Source organism: Chiloscyllium plagiosum, chromosome 15, assembly GCF_004010195.1.
Source record: "Chiloscyllium plagiosum isolate BGI_BamShark_2017 chromosome 15, ASM401019v2, whole genome shotgun sequence".
NCBI lineage: Eukaryota > Metazoa > Chordata > Chondrichthyes > Orectolobiformes > Hemiscylliidae > Chiloscyllium > Chiloscyllium plagiosum.
The window spans coordinates 5,701,476-5,723,318 of NC_057724.1; the positions used below are offsets into that span (position 1 = coordinate 5,701,476).

The following is a 21,843-nucleotide window of genomic DNA, read 5'->3' on the forward strand; positions in this document are numbered from 1 at the left end:
TGGGTGAGTGGGTGAGTGGGTGAGTGAGTGAGTGAGTGAGTGAGTGAGTGAGTGAGTGAGTGAGTGAGGTGAATGGGTGGGTGAGTTGGTTTGTGCATTTTGTTTGTTTGTGTGTGTTTGGGGGGTAGTTGTGTGAGGGTGCCTTTCTGACTGCATGTGCCTGTCTCTCTCTGTGGGTGGGTGTACCTTTGTCCCTTTTGACAGCTGTATATTTTCTACATCACAGTGGAATGCAGAGTCATCACTGGATTCTAAATATGAAAGAGTTTAACTTCCAAGAGTTTCAAATTACTGTATTCATACTTATCACAGATCAGCATGTAACAGCTTCTGTCGTGCATAAGTACTGGGCTTTGTACCTATACTGAGCAGTAACTAATTAAGCATCATGGCTGTAGATCAGACTCTCAAACAATTAGGGAGCAATTGAAGCTATTCACCAGATTAATCCCTTTCCTGCATTGCTAGGCCCTGCTATCCAGCACTCAGTCTCCTCCTCGCTCCTGGCTTCACGATCCCTTCTCATAGGCTGCATCTTCACTTATTCATCCTTACTCCCTGCCTTCCTTTATCCTCCCTTAGCTATCACTGACCGCCTTCTTCAAGTTAAATAATTGGCAACACTGCCCCATACCGGCAGAAATCTACATTGCTGCTGATGCACAGTATGTCTTAAGTTTCAATCAAATACAAATCCTTTTCTGCCACTGACCCAAAAAGTCAGAGAAGTGAGGACCCAGGTGAGGCTATCAGAGTGTACACTGGGGGATGGTAACAATGTGAGTTTCATGAAAGGAGAGGGAAGAGTTTTACGTTTTAGGGGTTAATATTGTGAAAAATCTCAGTCTGCCTGCCAAGCAATTTAGCATTTTGATTAAAGTCATTTCCTTTGGGGGAGGGTTGGGGTGGGGGTGATGGGGTAGGTGGAGAGAGACGAATCAGACTTGCCAGACAGATCTGCCCTGACCTGCTTGGCTGAGCTCGGAATGAGCGCAGCACTGACAGTGAAGTCCCAAGTTGATTGGTTGGAGTCGGAGATTTACAGCTCAGAAATACACCCTCGGTTTCAAATCATCCTGAGAACCTTAGACTCCCTACAGTGTGGAAACAGGCCTTTCAGCCCAACAAGTCCACAGCGACCATTCCGAAGAGCAACCCACCCAGACCCATTCCCCATTCCTCTACTAATGCTTCTAACCTACACATCCCAGAACACTATGGCCAATTTAGCATGGCCAATTCACCTAACCTGCACATCTTTGGACTGTGGGAGGAAACCGGAGCACCCGGAGGAAACCCACGCAGACACGGAGAGAATGTGCAAACTCCACCCAGACAGTCGCCCGAGGCTGGAATCAAACCCGGGTCCCTGGAGCTGTGAGCCAGCAGTGCTAACCACTGAGCCATCCATGCCAACCAGATATCCTACATTAATCTAGTCTCATTTGCCAGTCTTTGGTCCATATCCCTCTCAACCTTTCCTATTCATATATGCATCCAAGTGACTTTTAAATGCTGTAATTGTACCAGCCTCCACCACTTTCTCTGGCAGCTCATTCTACACATGCACCACCCTCTGTTTGAAAACGTTGCCCTTTAGGTCTCCTTTAAATCTTTCCCTTCTCTTCTTAAACCTATACCCTCCAGTTTTGGACTCCTCTACTCTGGGGAAAAGACCTTGTCTGTTTATGCTATTCACGCTCCTCATGACTTTATAAACCTCTATAACGTCACCCCTCAGCCTCCAATGCTCCAGGGAAAACAGCCTCTTCCTACAGCTCAAGCCCTCCAACCCTGGCAGTATCCTTGTATATCTTTTCTGAACCTTTTCAAGTTCAACAACATCCTTCCTGTAGACGGAAACCAGGATTGAATGCAGTATTCCTCACATTTTTCTAAATTAACTCCATCTGTCACACCTCCACACACCTGATCAAGGTTCCATTGTGTTCTGAGGTAACCTTCTCCACTATACCATCAATTTTTGTGTCATCTGCAAACTTACTAACCATACTTCCCATATTGACACCCAAATCATTTATATAAATGACAAATTGAACCCAGCACCAACCTTTGCTGCACAGCACAGGTCACAGGCCTCAACTCAAAAATGCAAGCCTCCACCACTATTCTCTGTCTCCTACCTTTGAACCAATTTTGTATCCAAATGGCTCGCTCTCCCTGTATTCCGTGTGATCTAACTTTACTTAACCAGTCTACCATGCAGTACCTTGTCGAATGCCTTACTGAAGTCGGTATAGACAACATCATCAATCTTCTTCGTCACTTCTTCAAAAAAACTTAAGCAAGTTAGTGAGACACAATTTCCCATGCACAAATCCATGTTGACTCGCCCTAATCAAATCCTGTCTTTTCAAATGCATGTAAATCCTGTCCCTCAGAATCCCCTCCAATCAACTTACCGAAGACCAATGTCAGGTTTTCTGGTCTATAGTGCCATGGATTTACCTTACTGATCAATGGCACCACATTAGCCCACCTCCAGTCTGCTAGCACCTCATGCATGGCTAGCAATGATATAAATATCTCAGCAGAGGGCCCAGAATCACTCCCCTAGCTAGCGAGGTTTGAGAAGATTTATAGCTCAGGTTGAGGTTCTGGATGTAGATACACTCACTGAGCTGGAGGGTTCATTTTTCAGATGTTTCGTCACTAAACAAGGTAACATCATCAGTGAGCCTCTGGATGGAGCAATGGTGGTATTGCCCACTTTCTATTTGTGTGTTTAGGTTTCCTTGGGTGGGTGATGTCATTTCCTGTGGTGACATCATTTCCTGTTCTTTTTCTCACAGGGTGGTAACTGGGATCCAAGTCAATGTGTTTGTTGATTGAGTTCCAGTTGGAATGCCATGCTTCTAGGACCTCTCGTGTGTGTCTCTGTTTGGCTTGTCCTAGGATGGACGTGTTGTCCCAGTCGAAGTGGTGTCCTTCCTTATGTGTATATAAGGATACTAGTGAGAGTGGGTCATGTCCTCTTGTGGCTAATTGATGCTCATGTATCCTGGTGGCTAGTTTTCTGCCCGTTTGTCCAATATAGTGTTAAGTTGCAGGTTTTGCATGATATTTTGTAAATGATATTAGTTTTGCTTGTTGTCTGTATCGGGTCTTTCGTTTTAGCTGCCATTTTACTGTGTTGGTGGGTTTGTGGGCTACCATGATGTCAAGCGGTCTGAGTAGTCTGGCAGTCATTTCTGAGACGTCTTTGATGTAGGGGAGAGTGGCTAGGGTTTCTGGGTGTGTTTTATCTGCTTGTTTGGGTTTGTTGCTGAGAAATTAGCAGACTGTGTTCATTGGGTACCCGTTCTTTTTGAATACACTGTATTGGTGATTTTCCTCTGCTCTTTGACTTGGATCCCATTTATCACCCCCTGAGAAAAAGAACAGGAAATGACACCATCAGAAATGACATCACCAACCCAAGGAAACCTAAAAGTGGGCCATACCACCAGTGCTTCATCCAGAGGCTCACTGATGATGTTACCTAGTATGGTGATAAAATGTCTGAAAACGAACCTTCCAGCTCAGCAAGCAAAACTACATCCACTTCCTACAAATTTCTGGAGAACACCTGATCAGTTCCCAGTGATTTATCCACCTTTATGAGTTTTAAAATGTCCAGCACCACCTCCTCTGTAATATGGACACTTCTCAAAATATTCCTGATGAAGAGCTCATTTTCGAAATGTCGACTTTCCTGCTCCTCAGGTGCTGCCTGACTGAGTGTGCTCTTCCAGCACCACACCTTTTGATTCTGATCTATATTATCTGCCGTCCTCACTTTTCCCATTTTTCAAGATATCACCATTTATTTCCCCAATTCCTGTAGCTTCCAAACCCTTCTCCACAGTAAATGCTGATGTGAAATATTCATATAGCATCTCACCCATCTCCTGTGGCTCCATACACAGGTGATCTTGTTGATTTTTAAGCTGCCCTATTCTCTCTCTCATTACTCTTTTGTCCTGAATAGATTTGTAGAATGTTTTTGGATTGTCCTTAACCCTGTTTGCCAAAGCTATCTCATGTCCCCATTTTATACTCTTGATTTACCTTTTGAGTTTACTCCTTCTGCCCTTGCATTCTTCCAGGGATTCACTCGAACCCTGCTGTCTATACCTGACATATGTTTCTATCTTTTTCTTGACCAGAACCTCAATTTCTCTAGACATCCAGCATTGCCTACACCTACCAGCCCTTCCTTTCACCCCAATAGGAATATACTGTCTCTGGGCTCTCATTATCTCATTTCTGAAAGCTTCCCATTTTCCAGCCGTCCTTTTACCTTCAAACATTTGCCCCCAATCAGCTTTTGAAAGTTCTTGCCTAATACCATCCAAATTGGCCTTCCTACAAATTAGAACTTTAACTTTTAGATCCGGTCTATTATTTTCCATAACTACTTGAAAACTAATAGATTTATGACTGCTGGCCCCAAAGTGCTCCCCCTCAGTCACCTGCCCTGCCTTATTTCCCAACCAACCGTCAAGCTTTGCACCTTCTCTAGTCAGCACATCCACATACTGAATCAGAAAAGTTTCTTGTACACACTTAACAAATTCCTCTCCATCTAAACTTTTAACACTATGGCAGTCCCAGTCTATGTTTGCAAAGTTAAAATTCCCTACTATAACCACCCTATTATTCTCAATTTCCTGCTCACCATTGGGGGGTTTACAGTGCAACCCCAATAAAGTGATCATCCCTTTCTTATTTCTCAGTTAGATTAGATTAGATTAGATTACTTACAGCGTGGAAACAAGCCCTTCGGCCCAACAAGTCCACACCGACCCGCCGAAGAGCAACCCACCCAGACCCACTCCTCTACATTTACCCCTTTACCTAACACTACGGGCAATTTAGCATGGCCAATTCACCTAACCTGCACATTTTTGGATTGTGGGAGGAAACCGGAGTACCCGGAGGAAACCCACGCAGTCACGGGGAGGATGTGCAAACTCCACATAGAGTTTCACCCAAATAATTTCCCTGGACACACACCTTGGAATATCATCCATAAGTAGAGCCATAATGTTAACCCCAACCAAAAACACCACTCCACGTCCTCTCTTGCCTCCCTTTCTATCCTTCCTATAGCATATATACCCTGGAACATTAAATTGCCAGTCCTGCCCTTCCCTGAGCCACATTTCTGTAAAAGCTATGATATCTCAGTCCCACATTCCCATCCATGTCCTGAGTTCATCTGCCTTACCTGTCAGCCCTCATGCATTGAAATAAATTGTTGGACAGTTGCATTTAGAGATTATAGTAATCTCAAAAATTCAAACTTCAAAACTAGAACGGGGGAGAAAGAACATATAGACACAGGAGAGGGAACTAACTTATCAGTATGGACAAAGAAAAGCTACCTTCAACTTATCAAGAAACATAAGTTAAATTACTCTTAATCAAAATATAAACTAAGTTATGGCAAGGGAGCCCAGTCCCATGTGTTGCATGTATGTGCTAAGTCTTCAGAGTCTGGATGACCACATCTGCAGGAAGTGCCTGGGGTTTAGTCAGTTTGAGACCAAGTTTCGGAGTTTCAGCAGTGGGTCACGGGGTTATGTGGATGGCACATTTTTAGCTGTGGTCACCTCACTGATTAGGGAAATGCAGTCAGAGAGGAGAATGGGGAATGACCACCTGTAACAGGGAGGCCAGCAGGATGGTCATGAGGAAAACATCTGATCGGAGTTCTTGGGAGTGTTGCTAACAAAGAGACCTTGGAGTGCAGGTTTATAGCACCTTGAAAGTGGAGTTGCAGGTGGATAGGATAGTGAAGAATGGCGTTTGGTATGCTTTCCTTTATTGGTCAGAGCACTGAGTACAGGAGTTGGGAGGTCATGTTGCGGCTGTACAGGACATTGGTTAGGCCACTGTTGGAATATTGCATGCAATTCTGTCTCCTTCATATCGGAAAGATGTTGTGAAACTTGAAAGGGTTCAGAAAAGATTTACAAGGATCTTGCTAGGGTTGGAGGATTTGAGCTATAGGGAGAAACTTAACAGGCTGGGGCTGTTTTCCCTGGAGCGTTGGAGGCTGAGGGGTGATCTTATAGAGGTTTACAAAATTATGAGGGGCACGGATAGGGTAAATAGGCAAAGTCTTTTCCCTGGGGTCGGACAGTCCAGAACTCGAGGGTTTAGAGTGAGAGGGGAAAGATATAAAAGAGACCTAAGGGGCAACTTTTTCACACAGTGAATGGTACGTGTATGGAATGAGCTGCCAGAGGAAGTAGTGGAGGCTAGTGCGATTGCAACATTTAAGAGGCATCTGGATGAATAGGAAGGATTTGGAGGGATATGGGCTGGGTGCTATCTGGTCGGCATGGACGGGTTGGACCGAAGGGTCTGTTTCCATGCTGTACATTTCTATGACTCGAAGAGCTTTCGTCTATTAGAAAATGGTGAGAGGGATACTTCCTTTGGGGAGATGAGAATTCTATAGTGATATTATTTGAACATTAATGTCAGGATCGCTGCAATCATCTCCCACAGCAGCCAGGGATATAGCTCATCTGGGCCTGAATGTTAAGCTAATTTTAAGCCAATGTAAATGACTGATAATCCCTCCCTCTCAAATGTAACTTGTTCGAGTAGATCACTGTCCACTCTCTGATTCTCTCCCTGCATTGTCCTTCTCTATATTGAATCCAGATGCAATCTCCTCAGTGTCTTCCTCTGCCCATACTGTTTGCCACTTCAGTCTCGAATGGTCCCCACCTCTTTCCCTAATTAAATTCTTCTTCCTAATATACTTGTAAAATGCCATTGGATTTTCCTATATCTTATCTGCTAGTGTTTCCTTATGTCCTCTTTTCATTTTCCTAATTTCTTTCTTTTTAAACCAAACCCTGCACATTCTATACACCTTTAGGAAGACATCTAGTGGCAATTCGGATTTAATTCTGAAAAGTGTGAGGTAATGCATTTTCAGGAGCCTACAAGCAAAGAGGTACACAATGAACAGTAGGAGCCCAGGAAGTGCAGAGGATCAAAGGGACATGGTATGCATGTCCATACATCCTTGAAGACAATAGGATAGGTCAATAGGTTGGTTAAGAAGCCACATGGAACACTTGCCTTTGTTAATTGAGCCACTGATTACAAAAGCAATGCAGCTTTGATGGAGCTGTAAACAATATTAGTTAGGCCACATCCAAAGTATTGTGTGCAGTTCTGGACTGTGTTGGCACTGGACAGGGTGCAGGGGAAATTCACCAGGATGTTGGCTCGGCTAAAGTGAGGCTGGGTAGGCTGAGTTTGTTTTCCTGAGAGCAGAGAAAGTTGTGGGAGGGGCTCTGATTCAGGTCTACAGAATTATGAGGGTTGCAGTGAAAATAGATGGAAGAAATGTTTCCCCTTAGTAGAGGGATCAATAGTTAGGGACTATAGATCAAATGCAAAGGGCAGGTGGCTTACGGAAGAAGTTTTTATCCAAAGGATGGTGGGAACCTGGAGCTCATTGCCTGTAAGGGTGGGAGAGGCAGAAACCATTTAAGGTCTATTTTGATGAACACTTGAAATGCCACAGCCTAACAGCTATGGGCCAAGAGCTGGAAAATGGGACTAAATTAGAAAGGTGCTTGATGACCAGCACACATAAGATGGGCTGAAGGATCTCTTTCCGTAGTGTACAAACTTTATGACTCTAAACTGATCCAAGCCTATTTATTTCCCTCAAGTCTCTAGTCATTCCAGTTGGGGTAGTAACAGCTCAGTTAAATCTATTGAAATGTATGTAATGGTATCGACAGCCATAACCCCAGGTCAGTATCAGGAGGACACACAAACCCACTGTTACAGGCCTTGTCATACGAGGCTACATCGTCAACCACTAAAGTTTACTGCTTAATAATGTACAAATGGCCCACAATTTCCACAGTCCACACCCTCCTATTAAATATATGTGCTCATTCTAGATTAAACTCATTTCCTTTTTTGAATCAGTTCATTTCGTGAGATATTGCGATTGCTGTATTCAAGTGGCTATCAGACATAAACATTTCCCTGACTGTGGCAGTGAAGTTAGTCACATGTGCAGTGGGTCACTGGCACAAGCTGATCCTCAGTAAGATGATGAAATCAGACAGACCGCCTCCCACCCCAAACCACCTTCAGCAGTTTGTTACAGCCTGCTGTGTAGGAGAGTACAAAACAGATTCTACTCTGCATCATCTGTGTTTAGTCTCTCACCTGTTACATCATCTTACCCTCATTGTAACGCTGATAGTGCTGTTCATGTTAGCTTTGTACAGCCAGCCTTCCTTAATGTTTCCTCCTTTCTGTGAGCAAATCGATGCAGCATCCTGGAAGAAAATCATCAAGATTAAACAAAAAGCCCAGCGTATTTAAACAGCCACAGTATCGCACGAAGAACTCCATGTCTTGAGAAGCCTCAGTCATAGAGTCACACAGCATGGAAACACACCCTTCAGACCAACAAGTCCACACTGAACATAACTCCAAACTAGTCTAGTCCCACCTGCCTGCACTTGGCTCAAACCCCACTAAACCTTTCCTATTCATATCCTTATCCCAACGTGTATCAAATATTGTAATTGGACCCATATCCACCACTTTCTCTGATTCCACACACAAACCACTCTCTGTGTAAAAACGTTGTCACTCATATCTTTTTAAAATCTTTCTCTTCTCACCTTAAAGATATGCCCCCTAGTCTTTAAATCCCCCACTCTAGGAAAAAGACCCCTGCCATTCACCTTCTCTATAGCCCTCATGATTTTATAAACCTCAATAAGGTCACCCCTCAACCTTCCACACTCCAGTGAAAGACGTCCCAGCCTATCCAACCTCTCCTTATAACTGAAACCCTCCATTCTCAGCAAAATCAGGGTAACTCTCTTCTGAATCCTCTCCAGCTTAATAATATCTTTTCTGCAAACTGAACTAGCTCCATTTGCCTGGTTTTGACCCATATCCCTTTAAACCTTTCCTAACCGTGTATCTGCCCAAGTGGCTTTTAAAATGTTGTAACTGTACCTGCATCTCCCACTTCCTCTGGTAATTCATTCCACACATGAACCACCCTCTCTATGAAAACGCTGCCCCTTAGGGCCCTTTCAAATCTTTCTTTTTTCACCTTAAACCTATACCGTCTAGTTATAAGATACTTATAAACTCTGTGGGAATGAAATTGGAATGTAATTGTGGTTAGGGGCATTTTATGCAACCAGGAGTGCGAATCCCAAAATCTGCTTTGCCTGTCCAGTGTCAGAATTAAGGACATCTCCTCACTGAAGAGACACTTGTCAGAGCAGAAGGGGAAGGATCCAGTTCCTCATGACATTGACATGGCTGACGTAACGGTGGTGGGGTGGGTGGTGGGGGGGAGGGGGGTGGGGGGGGCACAATGGCTCAGTGGTTAGCATTACTGCCTCACAGCACCTGGGCCGTGTGTTCGATTCCAGCCTCGAGCTTTTGTGCAGGCTTTGTAATGTTCTCCCCATGTCTGCATGGGTTTCCTTCAGGTACTCCAGTTTCCTTCCACAGTCCAGAAATTAGATTAGATTCCCTACAGTATGGAAACAGGCCATTTGGCCCAACAAGTCCATACCGACAAAGAGTAACCCACCCAGACCCATTCTCCTACCCTACATTTACCCCTGACTAATGCACCTTATACTATAGGCAATTTAGCATGGCCAATCCACCTAACCTGCACATCTTTGGAGTGTGGGAAGAAACCGGAGCACCCAGAGGAAATGCACGCAGACACGGGGAGGATGTGCAAACGCCACAGAGACAGTGGGAATTGAACCCAGGTTCCTGGCGCTGTGAGGCAGCAGTGCTAACCACTGAGCCACCGTGCTGCCCTTAGATATACAGCTTAGGTGAATTGGCCATGCTAAATTGCCTCCTAGTGTCCAGGGATGGGCAGGCTAGATGGATTAGCCAGGGGAGTTGCAGGGGTGTGGGATACTCTTCGGACGGTCACTGGTGACTTGATGGGCCAAATGGCCTCTATCTGCACTGTAAGGAATCTATGATTCTAAATGCACAAGGGTGTATGACGTTTTGACAGGCAGGAAGCATAAAGTGGTGGGAAGCTCTGCTTGTATGACATGGAATAAGCAAAAAAAGCAAAAAAAAGCACGTGGGTGAAGATGAGGAACAAGTGAAAGACCACATTCGTGGGAGAATCTTAAGGCCCCCCAGTAGTAACTGTTCAGTAGTACAGAGGATAAATCATGCAATGATGAGGGCACGTTAAAAAAAGACGTTATACTCAACATAATAGATATTAATCTTCATGTAGACTGGGAAAATCAAATTGGCAAAGGAAGCCATGTGGAAGAATTCATGGACTGTATTTGGAAGAGTGTCTTGCAACACTGTGTTGTGGGTCCAACCAGGGATCAATTTAGCAAGTAAAATTTTTAAAAAGGCAATAAGAACTTCTTTAATATATATAAACATGTAAAGTTGAGGCCAAAGTGAACATAAGTCCCTTAGAGAATGAGGGTTAAAAAACAATAACAGAGAACAAGCAACAAGCAGAGGAGTTGAATAAATACTTTGGAAAAAAATGTTTTCATTGTAGAGGTCATTAATAACATTCCAAAAATATCTAATAATGACAGAGCCTTGGCGGTTTGGGGGAGTGGAGTGATGGTGGAAATGAAACACAATAAGTGTTCAAAGTGTGCGAAGATTTGTAGCTCGGGTGCTCGTTGTTGTGGTTCTGTTCGCTGAGCTGGAAGTTTTTGTTGCAAACGTTTCGTCCCCTGGCTAGGCGACATCATCAGTGCTTGGGAGCCTCCTGCGAAGCGCTTCTTTGATGATTCCTTCGGCGTTTATAGCGGTCTGTCCCTGCCACTTCCGGTTGTCAGTTTCAGCTGTCCGCTGTAGTGGTTGGTATATTGGGTCCAGGTCGATGTGTTTGTTGATGGAGTTTGTGGATGAATGCCATGCCTCTAGGAATTCCCTGGCTGTTCTCTGTCTTTAATTCGACTGGGACAACACTACTATCATAGGGCAAGCCAGACAGAGAACAGCCAGGGAATTCCTAGAGGCATGGTATTCATCCACAAACTCCATCAACAAACACATCGACCTGGACCCAATATACCAACCACTACAGCGGACAGCTGAAACTGACAACCGGAAGCGGCAGGGACAGACCACTATAAACACCGGAGGAAACATCAAAGAAGCGCTTCGCAGGAGGCTCCCAAGCACTGATGATATTGCCTAGCCAGGGGATGAAACGTTTGCAACAAAGACTTCCAGCTTGGCGAACAGAACCACAACAATGAAACACAATAATTAATTAGTAGAGAAAAAGTACTGGGAAACCTAATAGGGATAAAGGCTAGTACATCCCTTGGAGATAGGTGAGAACTGCAGATGCTGGAGGGTCAGACTGGATAAAGAGTTGAGCTAAAAAAAGCACAGCAGGTCAGGCAGCATCAGAGGAGAGGGAGAATCGACATTTGAGGTCGGAATCTTTCATCAGGACTAATGACTGATAAATACTTTTCCCCATACCAGATGTTAAAACAAGCAGCCACTGAGATATTGGATGAACTGGCAACAGTCTACCAAAAGGCTTTAGATTGGAAAACTGCGAATGTAACATCTTATGTCTTATAACATCCCATTCAGAGAGAGAGGGACACCATCAACAGGTAGAAGGAAGCCAAGTTAGTTTTACATATATTACGTAAAAGTGCTCGAGTCTGCTATGAAGGATGTAACAGCAGAACACTTAGAAACAAAATAAAATCAAGAAAAGGCAATCACACTGAACAAATCTGTTAGAGTTCTTTGAGGAGTTAACAAGCAGGAGAGAATGAAGTGGAATTAGTAGATGGGTTTCTGAAAGACATTCGATAAGACCTTGCTCTGGAGTCTGCTTATTAAGGTAATATGGTTTTCAGGGTAGAGTATGGATAGGTTGGTAAAGGATGGGTAGGTTGACAGCATCTTCAGGATGGCATCGTGCAACTAGTGGAGTGCCACAGGGAACAGTGCTGGGGCCTCAATTATTTACAATGTATATTAGAGTCATAGAGATGTACAGCACGGGAACAGACCCTTCGGTCCAACTTGTCCATGCCAACCAGATATCCCAACCCAATTTAATCCCACCTGCCAGCACCTGGCCCATATCCCTCCAAGCCCTTCCTATTCATATACCAATCCAGCTGCCTTTTAAATGGCAGCTCATTCCATACATGTGCCACCCTCTGCATGAAAAAGTTGCCCCTTAGGTCTCTTTTATATCTTTCCCCTATCACCCTAAACCTTGCCCTCTAGTTCTGGACTCTCCCACCCCAGGGAAAAGACTTTGTCTATTTATCCTATCCAGACTTGGATGTAAAAGTGAAAAACCATCACCAATTTTGCAGATGACACAAAATTACTTTGGAAGGCAAAGTGTAAGGATGACAAAATACGTCTACAGAGGGACATAGATAGGTGAGGGGAGTGGGCAAAACCTGGCAGATGGAATATAATGTGATGAAATGAGAAATTATGCACTTTGGCAAGATGAACAAAGGAACTGAATGTTACCTAAGTGCAGAAAGCAACAGCACAGTGGGACTTGGAGGTGGACCAATCATAAAGGAGAACTTCCAAGTTCAGTGGTTATAACGGGGAAGGCAAATGGACTTTTGGACTTTATTACAAAGCAATGGTGTATAGAAACAGACAGGTGTTGCTAAAATTATATAAAGTACTAGCCAGAGCACAGCTAAAATACAGTGAATGGCCCCAGAATTATATACTGGAATTAGAAGCAATCTAGAGGAAGAATTTCTTCTCTGAATTTGTGGAATTCTGGGTCATGGAGTGTATTTAAAGCTGAGACAGACAGATTTCTAACCAACAAGGGAACCAAGTGCTGTGGGGAAAAGACAGCAATGCAGAACTGAAAATTATCAGATCGGCTATGAACTCATTGAATGGCGAGCAGGCATAACATGGTAAATGACCTCGGCTCCTGAATTTATAGTCCAGTGGGACAGAGACGAATAGTGCAGTCTACATCAACATCAAACCAATGGCGATGATGTGATGATCTTTGGCAATGAACATCAATGTGACAGAATCTAAAATTGCAAACATGATTTGGAGATGCTGATGTTGGACTGGGGTGTACAAAGTTAAAAATCACACAACACCAGGTTTAATTGGAAGCACACTAGCTTTCGGAGCGACTATCACCCGATGAAGGAGCGGCAGTCCGAAAGCTAGTGCACTTCTATTAAACCTGTTGGACAATAACCCGGCGTGGAGTGATTTTTAAAATTGCAAAGGCACACTTGGTATCTTTAAAAGGGCCACCTGTCACCCTTGGCTGTGGCTGTAAAGTCATGAGCAAAGAAGCACTCAGCAAGAAGGGGAAATCATCCAGGTGGAGCAATGTGTTCACAAGGCAGTGCAGTCAGTTCAGCATCGCCAAATAAAAAGGAAGAGATGACCAAGCAATGATGGAAGGGCTGGCCTCACCATGTGTTTAGGTGGGCAATGGCAGCAGAGATGCACAGAAATCAAAAGATTAAAACAAAAGGGAAATGGAAAGAAGCTTCCCTTCATACTCTGTGTTGCATCTCACTCCGTAACCAGCAAGTATATTTCCAATCTTTCTCCAGCATCCCTCATCTCCTTATTTTCTCTCAACTACAATTCTCTGAAGCATCGAGTCAGTGTTTCTGCTCCCTTGTCTGACATCTCTCCCTGCCCTGGTTCTCCAGCCCAGGCTCTTCCAACCTCCACTCGCATGAGGTCTGCACCATGCTGCACACATGCACACAATTCTCACTGGGAGTTGTCACACATTACAGAGAATTAAAGGATCCTATGATGTGCTGTCTTTGTACGTTGTGCACTCGAGGCAAAACCAGCCTCGAGTAACCTTACAACAAACAGCTCACCACTGAAAATAAAGCTTGACATGTTTAGTTCAGAAAGCGAGATCACCTACCTCATCTTTATCCACATCTTCATCAACTTCATACAGCTGCACAGGCAACTTGTCTGGCTGATGCCCTTTGCTACAAGGAACAAAAAGAGAAGCACAGAAATCTTACTTTGGAGGGAGAGAAGTGCTTTGAATATAGAGCAAAATGACGTCAGAGGATTAAATCCTATTGTGGAACAATATCAGCATCCCTCCCCTCTTTACTTCTAAGTCACTTTATAGTCAAATTACAACTCAATCAGTTGGGGTGGGAGAGAGCAGGAACAGAATGGATTTTAGGTGGTCCTGAGTTTTCCATTTAATTGCACATTATATGTTGTTACAGAGATGCAGCTTTTCCTCTTCACCCACCAAAAACAGAAGAATAGGGAAAGACCGCACATTCCTTTGCAATCACCTAAAAGCAACTACATTAATCTCAAAAGCTGGTAAAGGAGGACTGGCCTACAATTAAGCTCCAGATTAAGGATGTTAACTGGATAGGTCCCATTACTGGCTGCTCCTTCTCAACATCTACATTATACATTGCGCATTACACAGAGGGTTTTGGACAGAGTGAGAAACTGCCTCTTCTCATGAAAGAATCTGGAACAAGGGGACGTAGATTTCAGGTAATTTGCAAAAGAAGCGAAGGTGATCTGAGAGTGTTTTTTTCATGCAGCAAATAGTCAGGGTCTGGAACACAATGCCTGAAAGTTGTGGTAGAGGCAAGATCAATTGAGGCATTCCACATGACTACTTAAGTAGAAACTAATATTCAGAGTGTGGGGAGAAGGCAGGAGAATGGCATTATGCTCGTTCAGAGATCTGGTCCAGACATGACACAATAAACAGCCTTTTTATTTCCTTTTATGATTCTGGGACTGTGCGCTAATTAAATGCAACATCCGGGGGGGACAATATCATGGCGGATATTTATGAACACGTGTAATTTAAACTGACTTTTCTGTCAGTCAAGCCAACTTAGAATAATAAGAATCCAATTTTTATTACGTTTTCATCCACTCAGACCATAGCAACTGAGCAACTTTGTCTTAAATGTCTTTAAAGAGTCTGCAACTAAGCCGATCAACCTGTCTGCACGTGTCAGGGAGCCTCTTCACTCGGCCACAGAGTTCTCTGAGAGAGCAATGAATCTGTGGAATTCTGGGTCATTAAGTGTATTCAAGGCTGAGGATGACATTTTTAATCAGCGAAGGAATCAAAGGTTATGGGGAAAAGACAGGAAAGTGGAGTTGAGCATTATCAAATCAGCCATGATCTTATTGAATGGCAGAGCACATTGGTGGACTGAGTGGCCTACTTCTGATCCAACATCCTATGGTCTTATGATCTTAAATTCTGCAGTAACAACTTCTTTGATGTGGGTATTTTTCACAAGAGGTTTGATAAAATACAACAAGCCTTACACAGAATGGGAGAACTACAAAATAAGGCCACAAAGTGGCTTATAAGAGTGCCTAATAAGGATGATAGAAGGAAGCTTGCAAGGGGCATAAAAGACAATAAGAGATTTTATAAAGGGAAATAGGCTGGTTAAGAGTACTATCGGCCTACTGATATTGTCAATGACCATGGAGAATATTTTGCTCCAGTACTCACAGCATAAAATGAGAACAGCTTACCAGAAATCCCAAAGTTAACAGAGGATCAAGGACATGGTCCAACTAAGATCAACTTAAGCAAATAATCAACAACGAGGAAATAAATGGAAGTGAAGAGTGACAAATCCCCAGCATCTGATCGTTTCCACCCATGGGTGTCAAACGAAGCAGGAGAGCACATTAAAAGATTATGGTTTGGGTATTGGTGGAGTTCCCTGATTTAGGAGGTGTACCTCCGGATTAGGAAGTTGCACATGTCACACAGCTCTTTAAGAAGGGTGATAGAGGGAAGCCAGTGAATTACAGATTAGTTAGCCTAACATCTGTAGTGGGGCAATTGTTAGAATCTATAATTAAGCTTAGGGTAGCTAGATCTACTCAAAAAAAACTTCAGCTGATCAGGGAGAGTCAGCATGGACTCAAGAAGGGTAGGTCATTCCTGACGAATCTTAAGAGTTTTTCTGAAGGGTTGACAAAGGTGGAAGACCAAGGTATGGTGATGAATGTTGTTTATATGGACTTCCAGAAAGCTTTTGATAAATTCTCGCACAAAAGAAGGTTAGTTAAGGTAGAAGCCCATGGAGTTGAGGGCAAATTACTGACATGTAGAGGAAATTGGTTGAGTGGCAGGAAACGGAGTTGGAACGATGGGTAAGTACTCAAATTGACAGGATGCCTCAATTATTGACAATACGGTTGAGGGAGAGAGACGGAGAGGGAGAGACGGGGGAAGGGAGCAAGCAAATGAGAACAAGAGCGACAGAGAAGTCAAGAACAAAAGACATAAGGGGTGAAAGAGGTAATGAGGAAAAAGACAGATTAAGATAGTTTGGAAACCTCTGAAAGAATCTATTTTACAACAATCTGAAATAGAATGTTACCTGGGCAATGATCTGAAATCCCCTGCATAACCTTCATATTTGTAGTTTACCAGCAGCCAGTCCGAATTATATGTCCTGATGCACTGCAAATAAATTACCAGATCATTAGATCAAGTTTTCCTAAATCGTTTTTTGTGGAGCTCTCTCTGTTAAGGAGAGAGCTCCAGGATTTTGACTCAGCAACAGTAAAGGAATGGTGCCAGCTTCAAGTCTCAGTGGTGAGTGGCTTAGAAGGCAACTTGCAGACAATGGTATTCCAATGGAGCTGCTGCCCTTATCCTTCTCGGTGCGAGAGGTTGTAGGCTAGAAAGGTGCTTTTGGAGGAGCCTTGATGCGTTGCTGCAGTGAACCTTGTAAGTTGTACAGGCTGTGCATAGGTAGCGATGGGAGCAAATGATGAAGGCGCTGGGTGGAGCATTAATCAAGCAGGTTGCTTTGTGCTGGGTGTCAAGCTTCTTGAATGTTGTTTCAGCAACCAGGAAAATGGGGAGTGTACCATCACACTCCTGACTGGTGCCTTGTTGATGGTGGACAGGCTCTGGGGAAACAGGAGGTGAGATACTCGCTGCAGGAGTCCTAGCTTTTAATCTGCTGTCATTGCCAAATTATTTGTATGGCTAGTCCTGTTCAGTTTATGGTCAATGGTAATTTCCAGCATGTCGATAGTGACATCAGTGAAGCAGAAAAGCAGCCAATAGCAAACGCAGTAGATAGCCCAATTCCTGCAAGAGCATTGCATCATCTACATTCCCGATGAAGGGCTTATGCCCGAAACAATAACTCTCCTGCCCCTCGGATGCTGCCTGACCAGCTGTGCTTTTCCAGCACCACACTTTTCAACTCTGACTCTCCAGTATCTGCAGTCCTCACTTTCTCTGCATCATCTATACAGTATCTTTTTCCCAAAAATATACAACATATTAATCCAATTTTGACCTTAAGTCACTCTTTCAGATCAGTTCCAAACTAAAGGCTTTCTACAAACTTTGTGGTCAGATTCAGCAGTAATTTGACATGATTTTATAATGCACCAGATTGATTCAACCAAGCTTTCTTGTATGGTGCCTGACGTTTTATCCTGAGCTGTTTCACTTGGCACTAGTGGTTTACCCCATTGTTGTCCACTCTCAGAAGGCTGGACCCAGGTCTACCACAGCTGGAATGAGATAATCCCCTGGGACGATTCTAAAACGCACACGCGCACACCAGCTGAGATAAAATGCCCACCCAACAAGATCAGCATTGGTTAACAAAAAATGCTAATTCACCCCAACTTGTCTCATGCCAACATGAAGCCCATTCAGTCTGCCACTCATCACTTAGAGTCATTGAGTTATACAGCACAGAAACAGGCTCTTCAGTCCAACTTGACCATGCTGACCAGATATCCTAACCTAATCTAGTCCCACTTGCCAGAACTTGGTCCATATCCCTCTAAACCCTTCCTATTCATATACCCATTCAGATGCCTTTTAAATGTTGTAATTGTACCAGCCTCCACCACTTTCTCTGACAGGTCATTCCATACATGTACCACCCTCTGCATTAAAAATTTGCCCCTCTGGTCCCTTTTAAATCTTTTCCCTCTCACCTTTCTACAATTCCACCAACTTAAGTATTTATAAAGAATAAAACCCACACTCACTTGGAAACAGAATGTTGAGTTAAACTGTGAAAGTCAAGTTCTGCTTGGGGGGCAACTCCTGAATTCTGTGAGCAATGTACTGGTAAACAAAATACACAGTTGTGATTTGGAGATGCCGGTGTTGGACTGGGGTGTACAAAGTTAAAAATCACACAACACCAAGTTATAGTCCAACAGGAATATTTGGAAGCATTGGCTTTCGGACAGCTGCTCCTCACAACCACCTGATGAAGGAGCAGCACTCCAAAAGCTAGTGCTTCCAAATAAACCTGTGGGACTATATTTGGCGTTGTGTGATCTTTAACAAAATACAGTTGTACTTGCATGTGTGGAGTTTCAATAGGATATTTGATGGATTGTCACACAGGATGTTGAAATGGATGGAAAAAATAATAATTTAACAATGAATGGACGTTATTTTGCACTAGGAGAAAGGAAAACAAAAACTTGCATGTATATAGCTCCTACCACAGTCCTTTACAACTGAAATAGTATTTCAAAAGGAATCAGGAAATCATGAGCTCAAAACTTTTGTAGAAAGTACAGCAGTCAACTCACAATTCACACATACCAACCTTCCAGACAATGGCTTCTTTGCAAAGTACTGCTGTGGGGTCATTCACATCTCACTGAAATGGTGTCACCTCCAGCAATAAAAATAGTCATCCAACAGTTATCCCTCAGGATTGCAGATGAATCTGGGGGCTTTACATACAACATCACAAGATGGTGGCAGTGTAGGACACTTCAGCCGAAGCTCGTCCACCCCGTCGTTTCTTTCTCATTTCTTCCCCTTCTTTTCTCCTATTTGGCTCTTGGTGTCTCTTCCCGGCCTCAGTGTGCACCCAATGAGGTGCCCATTATCTCGGTGGCTTGTGGCGGTGTCTCAGCCCAGTCTCTTGGCGGTGTCTTGGCCTGGTCTCTTAGTGGTTTGTGGCAGTCCCTTGGCCAGTTGTAGCAGTGACTCAGCAGCAGGAGTTCAGGGATGCAGCAGCCTCAGCAGCAACAATGGCAGTGTTGGAAGAGCAAGTGGTGAGGGAGGTCCCCCAGTATCTGGGTGACGGCCTCCAGTACAGGCAGCTGAGGTCTCCCAGTGAGCAAACCAAGTGGAGGATTCATCAGAGACTGCTGAACTTTTAACTTTATTCTTTGTTTTTCTAGCTTAAATTAAAAAGGGCTTTAGAGTTAACTATTATCTTATTTCTTTATTTCTCTACTTATTGTATGAAGTTAATGCTTAACTTTTTAACTCTGCTCTCTTACTACTTTGTACCTGTGTGATTTGTACCCAAGTACTTTTCTACCTAAAGTGGTGCCGTGTGTGTTATGACATTGTACACTTTTCACTGTAATCAAGTATACATGACAACAAAACCTAAAACTAAACCTGAATCTACATGAGGTTTAAACCCACAATGATTGTCAGAAATATAAACAGCAGCATCCTCTGTGGGTCAATACAAGGACAATTGCTCCTGCATAATGCCATCTGGATTTTACAGAACTTGGCTCCATGTCAAAACCAGCAGATGGGAGAAATCTAGGGGGGGGGGGTCTGTTAACTGCAAAGAGGACTGTTAGCAACTTTAGGAGAGCTCATAGAGGTGATAAGATGGAACAAATTGATGCCAGATAAAATCAAAATGTGAAGAAATAAGCAAAAACATGCTGGGATGAATTATCTGCAAAATGATGGAAATCTAAACCAAGACCAGAGGTCCATATACAAGTAACATTAGGTGTTGGTGGAATGATTAGGGATCTTCGGTTTATAAATAAAACAGATGATGGAATTTGCCATCATTTTAACAAAGAACTGTTCAGCAAGGAGACCAATTGATCATCATTTAGGTCAGTGTCATCCCATATGCGATGTTAACCAAACCTTGATTTGCAGAACAAATTGCAAACATTAATAAATAAAGTCATTCTTCGAGTGTGACTGGACACACTGGCTTTGTGCTGTGCTGATTTATCCTGTAGGGAGCTGACTCTTCTCCTGAAATGTTGAGGATGATCAATAACAGTTTTCTTCAATGTGGCTCTGTTCAGGGTTCTTCCTCCCCGCATGTAGTGGGTTCCAGCTTACATGCACAGTGGCTAGCATTGCTGCCTCACAGCGCCAGGGACCCAGGTTCGATTCCCACCTCAGCTGACTGTCTGTGTGGAATTTGGACATTCTCCCCGTGTCTGCATGGGTTTCCTTCGGGTGCTCTCGTTTCCTCCCACAATCCAAAGATGCACAGGTTAGGTGGGATTGGCCATGCTAAGTTGTCCACAGTGTTCAGGGATGTGTAGGCTAGGTGCATTAGTCAGGTGTAAATGGAGACTAGATTAGGAGAATGGGTCAGGGTAGGTTACTTTCGGAGGGTTGGTGTAGACTTGTTGGGCTAAATGGCTTGTTTCCACACTGTTGGAATTCTTAAAAAAAAAAATTCTTTGTACGTGAGCTTGGTGCATGCTCCAGTGTGAGTTGCCGTGTTCAGCTCACGGCAGAATACTCCCTTTGGTATGTTGGTACCCTCCACAAGAGTCACATGGAGGACCCAGCAAAGCTAAACTCTGATGGCTGTGCTGTAACTAACTGATGTGCAACACATTGTAAGGCTTCAATGTTAGAGATTTTGTCGTGCCATTTGAGGCTGATAGATCACATTGTCATGCAATGGCCCCAACCAGGGCAAGCCACACTAGTACAGCACTTTCCCCTGGCCTTCCAGGTTTGCTGAGTGTCAAATGTCTTGGCCCACTGAATAAACGCCATGTGGAAAGCGGAAGCCCTTGTTTTGTTCAGCACCGAAATACAAAAGTAAATCCAGTTCAGCCATTGTTTGGCCCCCAGTTAAAACAGGGAACATCGGACAAGTTACTTTAGGAAGCATGGCTGTGACACAGGGAGGACAGAAAACAGATTCACCACAATGATTCCAGGAACAATGAGCTTTAATCGTGAGAAGAGACTCCAGAAATAAAGAAGCAAGAATGTTAAAGATTGGATAAAAGGGACATCTTGCAAGACATTTTAATGAAATACTGCCCGATGCGGAATCTATTAAAGTTATTAAAAAGAGATTATTTTCTTGAAAATAAAAATCTAAAATGCTAATGGTGAAGAATGCTCAATTCTTCTGGTTGTGAGCAAGTTCCAGAAGATAATACAATTCTCTCAATTATTCTGGACAGAAGGACACCATTTGATCCAGTGTGTCTCTACTGCAGGTTTGAAAGAAGCTATCCTACACTTTCCCATTGGTGTGAAATATATCTAGCCCCCTTTTGCTTTGGAAATGTTAAACATAAAAACCTCTCCGATTTTAACAGGACAAAGAGGCTGCCATGTGAATTAAAGATGGAAAACCCCCAAAGAAATAACTTGACAAATGCATCTCAAATAGATACTCCTTTTCACGCAAAGGAGCATCAGGTTCTAACTGCAGTTCACATCAGCATTTCAGTAAGTCAGCTCTACCCGGGCATTTACTCAAAGCAAAACAACAGCTATTCTTTGCGGTTGAAATGGGCCTTTAGCATTTTGGCAGCCAGTTCAAAGATGTATCCGCTCCTAACAGTTGTTTATGCTCATTGTCAACTTTGGCTCACTTCCATTTGAGACCAGAGGTTAGGACTTCAGGTCATGCTTTCTGGACTTCAGCGTATTGACCAGGAGTACACACCCAGCGCAGTACCAAGGCAGTGCTCCTGAAGGTGCTGCCTTCCAGATGGAATGTGAAACTGTCT

At 43.6% G+C, this 21,843-nt stretch overlaps 1 protein-coding gene across 6 annotated transcripts in view; it reads right to left on the minus strand.

Moving 5' to 3' along the window:
- Positions 1-21,843, minus strand: part of dock11 (dedicator of cytokinesis 11) — a 301,498-nt gene that overhangs the window by 219,048 nt on the left and 60,607 nt on the right. For all 6 annotated transcript variants that reach the window (XM_043704339.1, XM_043704341.1, XM_043704340.1 and 3 more), the window contains exons 4-6: positions 16,461-16,543; positions 13,979-14,048; positions 8,238-8,333 (exon numbers count right to left, since the gene is read on the minus strand). In XM_043704339.1, the coding sequence (XP_043560274.1) occupies positions 8,238-8,333; positions 13,979-14,048; positions 16,461-16,543 (249 nt within the window). The remainder of the gene's footprint in view (positions 1-8,237; positions 8,334-13,978; positions 14,049-16,460; positions 16,544-21,843) is intronic.